This window comes from Salmo salar, chromosome ssa23, assembly GCF_905237065.1.
Source record: "Salmo salar chromosome ssa23, Ssal_v3.1, whole genome shotgun sequence".
Taxonomy (NCBI): domain Eukaryota; kingdom Metazoa; phylum Chordata; class Actinopteri; order Salmoniformes; family Salmonidae; genus Salmo; species Salmo salar.
Genome location: NC_059464.1, coordinates 32,349,758 through 32,362,143, shown reverse-complemented (window position 1 = coordinate 32,362,143; position 12,386 = coordinate 32,349,758). Strand labels below are relative to the sequence as shown.

Sequence of the window (12,386 nt, the reverse complement as noted above, 5' to 3'; positions counted from 1 at the left end):
AACAAGTGCATCTACTCCTGACCGCTCGTGCCTGTCAATGCAATAGAATCCTACTCCGACGCGCTCTGCAAAATCTCCTGCATAGTTAGTTTTGCATTAAGGTTGGGTGATATTTGGGTAGACCACTACGATATGTTACTCCAAAGATAACTATCATCGTTTTGCTCTGTTAATGACTAGATCGTTCCAGACTGTGCAATTCTTGTGCTTATTCTCATTAAATAATATTAGCATGGTATGTTGCATTGAAAGTGGATAATATGAAGTTGATTCGATTACAATTCCCACAGTAGAGGGAAACGTTGATAGTACTGTTAACAGGGACAAGTGTTACAAGTTCAATCTCATACTTCTCTGCTCGGGCTGGAATTCCTTCTATACGGCAGTCCCGAGTTAAGGAACATGCGGATGCCTTGGAGCAGGTGCGAAGGCTTGTCTGGCTGGCTTTAGGACCATGGAGAGTGCAGCTGCATTAACTGAAACCTGAATAGTGCGAGGTTGAAGATGGATAGCTAACTGCTGTTTGACAGGAAAGTAAAACGATTGTTTTTAATCCCAGCGCTCAGCTAGTGTAAAGCAGCTAATTGTTGTGTGGCATGCGTTTGTCCTAAAGTGTTACGCATCCCTTATCGACTGAGTTGAATGAAGCTACAGCAGCCAAAGTGATGATGTCTTGAATAATTTTTGCTGTTCTCCAAATCATATTTTAAAGCTGAAATCCTTAGTTGCTACATCAAAAAAAAGTATAAATGAATTACAGATACACCCCTTGATTCTTGATGAATATGAGCTTAGTTCAACTGTCGTATCCCATCAGAACCCAAAATATACGATTATTTTACGACAATGTTTATAAACAACGTAAATGTAAACAAACACCGTATAGCCTCAAAACATGGCTAAAACTATCATTTTGATTTCATGAAAGGTCAGTCCTTGCATCCATAGCCGTCTATGAATTTGAATGGTTACATTTCTCCAGGCCCATCCATCAGCTTTTTAGCAAACCTAAGGCGGGGAGCCCATTTTTTATTGTTTCAATTGCGGTGACTAGCTTTAAAACTTTTAAATTGTATAGAAATGCAGATTTCACAACATTTCTTGGGGGGGGGGAAGAAACCACTGAACTTGAATATTTTCCCCATGTTAATTTTCAAATGAATTTATTTTAATAAATTAGGGCAGATACAAATTAACACAATGCATACATTTTCAAAGCTATTTGTGATACCCCATGGCCACCCATGACTGGTTCTTGGTCCCCCTTGGCCACCCCATAAAAAAATGTATAGAAAGCCCCTGCCTATGTGACTGACTTGACTAACCTGTTGCAGGAGGCTGTCAAGAGAGTCTTTGTCGAAGGGCAAGAGGCCGTCCTTCTGCAGGCGCAGGATGAGCTCCGGCTTCCTATAGGGCTTGAGGGCCAGCAGGTGGGTGAGGCGCTCCCTCAGGGGCCTCTGCTGCGCCGTGCTCTTCTTCCCCGTGCTGCTGGAGATTATGACAGGCCGCGACGTCCGCCGCGACGGAGCGATGTCAGACAGGCCAGGTGCTGGTTTCCGGATCTGCACCTTCTTACCTGAGAAAAGAAAAGCAACATTGTTGTGTGTAAGAAAGGTTGAGCCTTTGTGACATCTAACCATGTATGGTTGGGGTTGTAATGAGAAGTTCTAGGGCCATCTGAAGTTCTATTCAACAGAGAAAAGCAAACACTCCTATCAGGGTGAACTTTATGAGAGAACCTAAGTTGTCTATAAATTTACCACAGTACAAACAGTTGAACAAGCTGCTTCCTGGCAAAACAGCCACATTAATCAGACATCTGTGAACCTGTGATGGTGTTTGTGGTGACTGGGCAGTTAGTTGGTTCGTTTGAGTCAGAGACGTAACTGTGTGAAGCTCTGAGCACCTAACCATCCGGCCAGCCCATTGGGCCCCACACAGGGAACCATGAGCATGCAATTATCCCTACGCTGTGAGCTCAGCCATTTTCACCAGAATTAAGGTCATACGGAGATAGAGTGTGACTAAGGCACAGCTTGGGACTGAAAATAAATTAAACCACACCGTTTCTGACTTCCTCTCCAACAAGTCAATTACAGCGCATCCTAGAAGCTTAATAAAAAATAAAAAAACAGCAATGCATAACAGAGATTATGGTGTTTCAGTTCTAGATACACTTCTACTTTGTTTCTGTTCAGGGCTACTATGGTCTTTACTGAAGTGCAACAGAAACAGTTTCAGTATGCAGCACTCCTGAGACTAGTAAAAAGCCCAGTCTGATGTTCACTTTAAGCAGCCATGCTTGTCTCTGTGTGTGCGCGCGCGTGTGTTTTCAGTGTGGAAATACAATCTCTAGACTGGAGGCGGCTAGGATAGGAGGCTAAAACTGCCACTGGACAGGGCCTCACTAGGAGGACGAAGGGCTGCTTGACTGATGCGGAAATAACACCATATTGAATTATAGCCTAGCTGATGAGCCTGCCACTGCTCTGGCTCACTGTCGCGAGACCCAAACACACCCTAATACGAGACGGCTCACCATCAGCATTCACCCTGAATGTGAACCGACATGAGGGAAAGTGTCACAAAACAAAAACAAACAGGAATGAAAAACCTCTTTCTAATACAGTATGCATATATCCTAGACAGGGCTACAGGCCTTTTAAATTAGTAGCCTATGTTCTGTTTGACTGAGCTGGTTCTGACCGAAGGCCCTTACCACAGCTGAGTGTAAAGCGTAATGACGAAGGGCCTTACCCACGTATCTCCCCCCAGGCTTGATGACGATCGCACCCCTGCTGCGGGTCTCCTCCTCTGCCTGAGCCATGCTTTGCCTGGCCTTCTGATAGGAGTCGTCTGTGGCACACACAGTGATCTTGTCCTGGATCCCACCCAGGCAGTCCAGCTGAATGCTCCCTTCACTGGGACAACGGAGGAGAGGGTTACACAGAAACAAAGACCAACAGGTCAACTCACTCCCACGCTTGGGGAGATTCTCTTAGCTTCCCTACAAAAAGGTACAAACTTTTAACTTTGAGTAGACACATCCAAATGGCATTAGCTTACAGTTTGAGGAACATGTAACAAAAAGACACTAAATCATTGCTTTTATTGCAAAAAAAATAAAATAAAGACTTGAGGAAGTTTTTTTTAATGTAACAATTTTCTGTCTTAGCCTTTCCTTATGCTGCCCAACGCACCTTGCTGTGCTAATATTCATGACATACCACTGCATAGAGTGCACCATCATTTGATTGTCTATTCAACTGTGGATTCCCACATTATCAAACCAATGTTGCATCAAATCCTATTCTTTCCTGGTTTTCCCTGTCTTTGATTCCTCCTCACGTTGACGACGGTTTGGCAGGGGATATAACGAAATTGGCAGCCCTCAGTGGCTCTGCCCCGGGTTTATAGCGGAATTAGAGGCTCATGAGGATCCAGGTCGATGGGTGAACTCCAGCCGACCCAGTCTCTCATTAGAAATAGTTGAGGACATGGGTGTTAAACTAGACAGTCAGAGCCGGGAGTCAGTTCCTCTCCTTCCACCTCAATACGCAGACATCTGGCCCAATTGAATTAATGTGCTCAACATTTGTCTTTGATCAGACGGAGGCAAATAGGACAGAAAGCACACTTGAGAACAGATGGCACTCACTCTGCACCAAAGCCTGTGATCAGGAAGTTCTCCTCCAAACATTTTTCAGAACTCTCCTAATCCAGTTCAGCTCTTAACCATGTTAACAAACTTCTCCGTATGCAAACAGTTACTCAATTTAGCCTGTCCAAATAGACTTTTTCAAACCTACTGACAGAGTGGAGTCATGGTAGCTTCATTCAACAGTGTCAACTGTGTTAGCATGCATCAATGCTTATTATGCGTGTATATGAGTGATGAATGTCTCATATGTCAAAGAGAGGATGAGGCCAGTGCCTCTGTGCTCACTCACCTGGTGATGTACTGCTGAATGCAGTCGAAACTTCCCTGTGGGTTGTCTCTACCAACATTGGACAAGTAGAAAGTAAACGTCCGCAGCTCATTCGGATTTTCCGACCGTGGTATTGAGATTTTCTGTGGACGGAGGAGAACATTATAAATCAATGGCTGACATTCTTCCCGAGAGTGCATTTAAATGATCAATATAGGAAAGGTCATCCATAATCTATTCAATCCAATACATCCAGTAGCTGATGTCACAGATTTAGAGAACAAATCTAACAGTGTTATTTGCTGAACGTCTCACTCACACACAACCCCCCCCGGTGCACTTCCAGATACAGTAAAACCACTCACCACAACCATGTAACTTATGAGCAATATAGTTTACTGCACACACAAACATATGGGTGAGTAGTACTAGGCCTCAGTAGAATAGGGATTCAAGTAAATTCTAGAAATTAAACCTCAAATCTACAACGTTGTTTGAATCCCTTGGAGCATGCCCCAGGCCCACCAGGTGTTCTGACATGTTCAGTGAATAAAGCTGTATAGCCAACAACAGCATTACAACAGTAAACCCACTCGCCACCCTGTAACTTATGAGCGACATACATGTAACTGCCAAAATAAAGGAACCCCCCAGCATAGTGTCAGTAGGGCGTTTGGGACACCAAATCCCGAACAGCTTAAATGCACCTTGGGATAGATTCTACATGTGTTTGGAACAATTTTTGGAGGGATGCAACACCATTCTGCCACGAGAAATTCCATCATTTGGTGTTTTGTTTATGGTGGAAAACGCTGTTTCAGGCACCGCTCCAGAATTGTTCAATTGGGTTGAGATCTGATGGCCGACACACACACACCCTTTGAGACCCCTCTTTCAAAGTCAGATCTCTTCTTCTAGCCATGGTAGCCCAAATAATGGGCAACTGGGAATTTTTATACATGAAGCACGATGGGATGTTAATTAACTCAGGAACCACATCTGTGTAGATGCGCCTGCTTTCAATATACTTAGTATCCCTCTATTACTCAAGTGTTTCCTTTATTTTGGCAGTTACCTGTATGTGTACTGTAAAAACAAATGCACAGTATAGGTAGGTGTCTATCATGCTTGCATGGTGACGATGTGGGAGGATGATGAGTAACAGGGTGAGGCTTGAGGCTAAAAGATGGGGATGCATAGCTGAGCTAGGCTAGTCCACAAGTCCCCACTGATATGTGACATTCTGCTTGTTTAACTGGTAATGTAAGTAAATGTAACAAGCAGTGAATCGTTACTCATAGGTATTTCTGAAGTAGTCACGCCTATTTGGCCATAATTGCTCTACTGCTCCCACGTTACAGGTGTTGCTTCTAGGCAAACTTGGGAATGAGTGAAATTACCGCCTAGACTACTACCGAAACGCTGAGGCCTCTTAATCACAGGGTTCGTAGCTGGCCCACACATCTGTTGGACTTTGTTTTTAAAGAGGGAAAATAATTAGCCAAACAGTGGGTTGCTTTTAAGAGACCCATGTGATGCAGATGTTGGGTTTTCTTGTAAAACAGATCCCGATTCCAGTATCACTATAGACAGGTGTTGGTTGAGCTGTCAGAGTTCAGTTTTCAGTGAAACACCCAGTAAATATTTTTCAAGCAACAGTGATTAAGGTTAAACTGGCAGCGAGAGGTTGGAGAAATGAAGACCGATTTTAAAGCCATACGCCTCCCTCTCCTACAATGGAAAACAAATTCTAGAATTAGGGCCTTGGACTCCCATGAGGATTTTTTTGGGGTTTGTTTTGTTTTTTAAACCTACGCCTGCTGGGGTAGAGGGTAGTTGGGTATGTGAGCAAGTCTGACTTGTCTAACAGGAGTGGAGCTCCAGGCTTGAGAGAAGAACAGAGTGTTGGCTGGGGTAGAGCAAGGCATGGCCAGGGGAGAGGGCGGTGTTGTTGGGAGTTCTGGCAGGCTTGCTGAGCAGGCTGACCCCTGGCTTGGTCTGTTGGCTCCCTGCAGTGTTGGAGAGCTGTGACCCACTGCTCCTCTAACACACTGGGGCTGATATACTCAAAGACCGCCATCTCGGTCTCTCTCCCTCTCGCGCTAGCAGCCCAGCTCGGTTTACCCAAGGTCCTAACACGTGTGGAGCCTGCAGGTGGCCAACTATAAATAAACACTGGGCTCTCGGTTATGTGAGACGCTCAGCCTCAGCTCCAGTACAAACCTGCCTTTTATGCCCCACATGGAAGAGATCTAGCCTTTCACAGTGCGGCGTTATCAACCCATTGCCTTGTGTGTTTATTAGAAACTCTGAATGGGATTAGACCCATTATTGTAATGTCCAATTGAGGTAGCCTGGATATTACAATAATCTTACTTCACAAGAAGAAAACAAACAGGACAATGATCATGCTTCCTCATTCAAACATTCCGCTGAATATGATCGATTCACCACTTCCTGATCATGCTTCCTCATTCAAAAGTTCCGCTGAATATCATCAATTCACCACTTCCGGATAACTGAGGTGACTGCAGATGTGCACACCAGACACCCCTCATCAGTAAGAGTATGTCGATCTCACACACACACAATTTACAAGGGTAGTGAGTGTGTGTGTAACCTGCGATGATTAAGAGGCAGTGGGACTCACTGGAAGGCAAAGGAGGGGTGAGTCAGTCTGACACAGTACAGGATTACAGAGTCGGGCCCCAGCTGTGAATGTGGGCTGATTGAGGCTCCACGCAACAGATGCCCTGATCCCACTGCAGGCAGGCCGGGGCCAACCAACCAACAGTAATGCTGCAGCAATGGGCTACTGCTTGTGCCTACTGGCAGTTATCTATGGACACTGGAACTTCACACAGACGTTACAGTCAGGTGGTGAATTACTACCCTCTCAAAAATACTTTATCCACATGAAAACCAGCGAACCTCAAACCCACACTACATCTAGCCATAACCAACCAGACAGGTCGGAAGCAGCCTTCTCTCAGAGGAAATGCCAAGCCAAAATGATGCATTTTATTACCAAAACATGCACTCAAATGAGAAACAGGGAGCATGGAAAGAGGGGTAGTCCATCCTCAACAAAAAGCTGAATGAACAGCACACTCCAGCGCACCCTCTCCACCAGACAGACATGGTCACCCACCCTACCATCTGAAAAGCAAATGGATTTTAACAGCCATTTCCAACCCCCTTTTCTCTCTGCCTCCAGCTCTCTTCATATTTTGCACAGTCCTGCAAACAAAGCCTCTTTTCAGGCCAGGGGCACTGGAGAGGACTGCCCCTTCACAGCAGCTCCTCCTTAGCTGTAATTAATGAAACAGCTGAGGGAGAGGCCGTGCAAAGCAGGGGGCATTCATTGCTGGCACAAGCCTGTCCTCCTCGCCAAATACAGCCAGACATACAGCCTGAGGAACACTGACACACACACACACAGTCGTTCACCCACACAGGATGTTTACCATCCCTGGCCTGTTTACCTTTCCTGACTATTCTTTGAGCTGGTTCTATTATGCCACCTTGACCCTGGAAGTGACTGAATGAAAGCTCTGCCAATATGAATGAATGTAAATGCTATGGTCACACTGAGCAGCCAACACATCATTTAGCAGCTTTCCCCCTCACGCCCCCGCTCTCATTAGCATTCCGGTGAACTAATAGAACAGGTTCCTATCCAGCCCAGCCATTAAACACATGCATAATTCAGCACTTCAAACACCCAGTAAAAACACCATATTTTCTAACCATCTGATCTCTCAAGTTGATGGGAGCAATTACTGATACCTCCCGCTAGAAGCATGAATTGGGGGGGGCAGGCATCCGATGGAGATTTAACTACCATATGAAAAACGCAGACGCTTTAAACACTTTACAGCTTTATCAAAATATTAGACTGAGGGTTTCAAGTTTTAATGTCATGTGTACAAGTACAGTGAAATGCCTTTATTGCTAGCACTAAACCCAATGATGCAGAAATCAATATCAATGTACTAAAAATAACATAAGGTAGAACAAAAACACAAAAATAAGAACACGAGAAGTAAGCTATATACAGGGTCAGTTCCAATACCATATTTACAAATGGTTAATTAAGACAAAGACATGGTCGTGCATTGCTTCAAATGAGAGAAAAGACTGTTCAAAACGTTTAAAGCACAATCCAATGGCCACTGAAACCTCTCACTTTGTAACCACATTAGACACTGGATCGCATGTGACCCACCTACCTTCTGTACACGGTAGTGTTCAGACAGCTCGCTTAGCTTTAGCTTATCTAGGTCTAAACAGTACTGATTATCCAAACAATAGAAATTAGACACGTTAGCAACATGTGGCACCGCTCCAGTTTATGTTCTGATGTCTGAAATGAAAACAAATCTAAATCTACACCGTCAACACTTCAGTGTAAATGTCACTAACAAACTGAATCACATTAGTGAGGGCTTGTTTGATGGAGAGATGTTGGACCAGCAGCGTTAAACGTCTGGAATGCATACAGTGCTGCTCATACTGAGAATGACAATGCTCACCTTACAGAAAATATATATTTTTTCCTACGGGCTAATTTGTACAGACTGATGCTGTCCATACTAGAAGAGCATGTGATGGGACTTGTCTGGGTCGTGTGTCCAGACAAGTTCCTTGTCTCTCACATGGACAGAACTTGTGTCTGTCTGTCCACCCTGTGAGGGGAATATCTAGGCCTGATAGTACAGCTGCACCCCTCTGCTCAGTGCAGATGTAATTGTAGCCACGCATGTCGCTGCCAAAATATGACAGGAAATCTAATCCTGCCAGTCACTCGCAGACAACACAGCTCACTGCAGCTACAGAGGCCGTCTAGTCAGTACTTGGTTATACACACACAGAACACAGTCTGAGTTAATGCTTTACCGATAGAAAAATGTAGTCTGTGGTGCAAACTCATTTGCAGACAGTGATCACATAATTTTACTGCAAAATATAAAGAGTTGTTATAACTTCAAATGCACTTACCCCTTGGTTTCCAGTAAATCGGATCAGCGGTTGTGAAGACAGGTCCTGAGAGATATAGGACAAATAAACACAGTCACATTGAAAACCAATCCTACTGAACAAGTGGATTTAATGGGTCAAACCTCATAGATCCTGCTTGGTGGGCAAAAAAAGAGGACTGTTCAGTAAAGCCCATTCAGGAGACAGGCACATTAAACAGTATAAACACTGTGCATTACAATTGAAATCTAACCACATCCAAATGACCACCGGATTATCATGATGAATCTTTAACTAGTCTAAATGTACAGAAACCAGATAAGTAATCTGGATAATCTAGCTGTCCTTTATGATGGGACTAATCTGTCAAGCAGCGTCCCCTGTTACTGCTGTGTGAAAGGTGAGGAAGTAGTCGTTCTCCCATATGCATACTACTCACAGCGGACCACTGCTTGCATGGAACTTTTTACAAATTGTCCTGTTTGGATGAGGTGAAAGCCTTCTGTATTTCACATCAAGCACTCAGTTTAGAGTTTTTTTTCGAAATTGCCTCGCTGTGCTGCTCCAACTAGCCTCCCTAAAATGTCAAGGTCTTGCCATCGCTCATCATATTAAAATATTGTCTTTAGAGGGTGACAGGATAGAAATGCAAAGCAAGCAGCAGGCCATCCACGTCAATCAGCTGCGCTCCCTTCCCTGTTTTCATATTTCACCTACATAGGCACACAGGCAGACAAAAAAACCCACATACACAGGCATTTCCTGCAAAACAATCTGCACACATAAAAAGAAGCATGCCAGTTGCGCTGCAGTAAAATAAATGTGGTGTCCTCATTTGTTTTTCATCACTCAGGCTATTCAGTGCAACGGCAAGCAGTTGGTACACTGCCAGCCAATCAGAATGGTGTTCCTGGTGCTGACATTTTTGTTGTTGATATGTTCCACTGTTAGCAGCCACCAGATGAGGCTCAGATAAATATGGTGAAGTTATGGGGGACAAACATTCAATAAATCAAAACTAGATGTTTGCAAAGCACTTGCATAAAATCAGATGAGCAATGAGCATACGACTTGCCTGATCAATGTACTCAACAGCACAGCCAATCATATTAATTGCATAATGACACAGGCAGACTATTCACACAACTGAGTTGTGTGAATAGCCATGTGAATTACCTCACCAAAAGCCTAACAAAAAACAAAAAAAACTAGTTGTGACCAAATATTTGTTCTGAGTAAAATAACTTTGGTAAATAACTGGTACATAAACTTTTATCCATAGCACTGAGGTTACAAGCCTTACCGTGTCCGAATGTGTGGGAGAAAAATAAGATGGTTTAAGAACAGACGCTGGTGTTGAACTCAAAACAAGTTACCCTTTTCACCTAAGGTAAACCTTTAAACCTATTACACAATGGGTTACACTGCTAAAGAAGCCATGGTCTGCAGTACAGCAGACCACTGGGCACATCAGCGTCGAGCTTACTCTATCAAGTCAAGCAGACATAGCAATAAACACACCACTACTGAACAAACCATTGATTGCATGATAGGAGACTATACAGGAGCAGAACATGATTTACTTGAACAAATCAAAAGTTATGTCACATGCGCCGAATACAACAGGTGTAGACCTTACCGTGAAATGCTTACTTACAAGCCCTTATTTACTAAAATATTTACTAAATAAACTAAAGTTGAAAATATAATAAAAAGGGACACAAAACAATGAGGCTACATGTAGGTAGGGGGACATTGACTATGCATAGATAACAAACAGGGAGTAGCAGCAGTTTAAAGGGGGGGGGGTCAAAGCAAATAGTCCGGGTGGCCATTTGATTAATTGTTCAGCAGTCTTATGGCTTGGAGGTAGAAGCTGTTAAGGAGCCTTTTAGTCCTTGACTTAGCACTCCAATACCACTTGCAGTGTGGTAGCAGAAAGAAGTCTACGACTTAGGAGACTGGAGTCTTGGAACAATTTTTGGGGCTTTCCTCTGACACCACCTAGTATATAGGTCCTGGATGGCAGGAAGCTTGGCCTGGGCTGTACGCACTACCCTCTGCAGCGCCTTACAGGATGCCAAGCAATTGCTGGCTAGTCTAGGAGACTAAGCACAACATGTTTTCCACTAATCATAGCCAAGCTTCAATAAGTAGGAACATGCCTGACAACTCTGACAAGCAATAGAGGAAGTCCCTCTGGTTTCCTTCCTCATTGACACTTCTGGAGATCACATGTGAACCAGGAAGAGAGGCTAGCCTGCCCGGAGCATAGAAGAGCCTTTGGAAAGATTACAGTGACGCTGCCATTGAGCAGATGGTGGCACTGCAGAACATCCAACGACTGACACTGTGCCCACTCACACCGGCAGCTGTGAACATGGCAGATTGTGAACAGGGTAGCCCCTGGTCTGTGGACTTTCCCATTACCCAATGTAAAATACAGGTTGTAGTTCTGTGAATTTCTTTGCGGTCAGAAAGTGTTTCTTTAATCATGGATGACATTTTGACACAAAGGTCATTTGTGTGTTCAGCCACATCCGTATTATAGGGGAGATTGCGTCCAGAGTTAAGTGCGCATAATCAAACGCAATTCCCTTTATGCACCTTTTTCGCCACGTCTATTCTGACCTTAAACTTAAGCATGAGATTAGCATGCTTTTCACCGGCTATTTGTTTTGGGTGGAGATCAAAGTATTTAAGGTATGGCGGAGGTGTCTACAGATGAAACGTATTCTGACCTTGACTTAATTCCCTTCATAATTCCACCACCTTCACGCACAATGAATAAGGTCGACCGTCAGTTATACCAACATACATTTATAACTGTCACTTTAGTTGTAGTTTCCTTACATTTTGCATTATTCCATTACAATGTTAGTTTACCTTTCTTTCCTCTGTCAAGTTTGTGGGGTTGTTCTCAAATCAAAACGTGTAAAAAAGGAATACATTTCCTAAGTCTGAAACAGGTAAGTAAGGTGCTAACTGGCTGAAGTCACTTTATATGATGAATGCAATTTGGCAAAAAGACGACAAAGCACAATGTATCAAAACCAATTGTGACTGGACGATTTGGACTGGAATACGTGACGCAACGTGAGAATTTCAATTTCACAAGTAATTCCGAATCCCATACAGTCATTGGAACATGCATGTAAAATTTCAGAGCAACAGAATAGAGATCTTTTCCCATGCGTTCCTCAGTACAACCCTGGCCTTTACTGGCTAGTCTAAAACCCAGACCAAGGAGCCTGAGCACTAGGTCTGGGGAGGATGTCAGATTCTCTAGGACATTTGGAAAGGGGAACCATTTTTATCCAGGGAGGGTCTTCTTCACAGACAACTCTACCAACAAATCATGAGTTCGGGTATGCAGGGCTAAAAATGCAGGCGGGAACTGTGCTCATGTTTAGCCAGGGTAACAAACGAATACAGCAATAAAGTCACGGGTGACACGCCTCCCATTTCCAACTGACG

The 12,386-nt window shown here is 43.9% G+C and overlaps 1 protein-coding gene across 1 annotated transcript in view; it reads right to left on the bottom strand.

The window, feature by feature from the left end:
• ell (elongation factor RNA polymerase II) overlaps window positions 1-12,386 on the bottom strand; it is a 48,001-nt gene that overhangs the window by 15,802 nt on the left and 19,813 nt on the right. The window contains exons 2-5 of the mRNA XM_014169746.2: window positions 8,931-8,975; window positions 3,951-4,072; window positions 2,758-2,921; window positions 1,326-1,576 (exon numbers count right to left, since the gene is read on the bottom strand). Of these exons, the coding sequence (XP_014025221.1) occupies window positions 1,326-1,576; window positions 2,758-2,921; window positions 3,951-4,072; window positions 8,931-8,975 (582 nt within the window). The remainder of the gene's footprint in view (window positions 1-1,325; window positions 1,577-2,757; window positions 2,922-3,950; window positions 4,073-8,930; window positions 8,976-12,386) is intronic.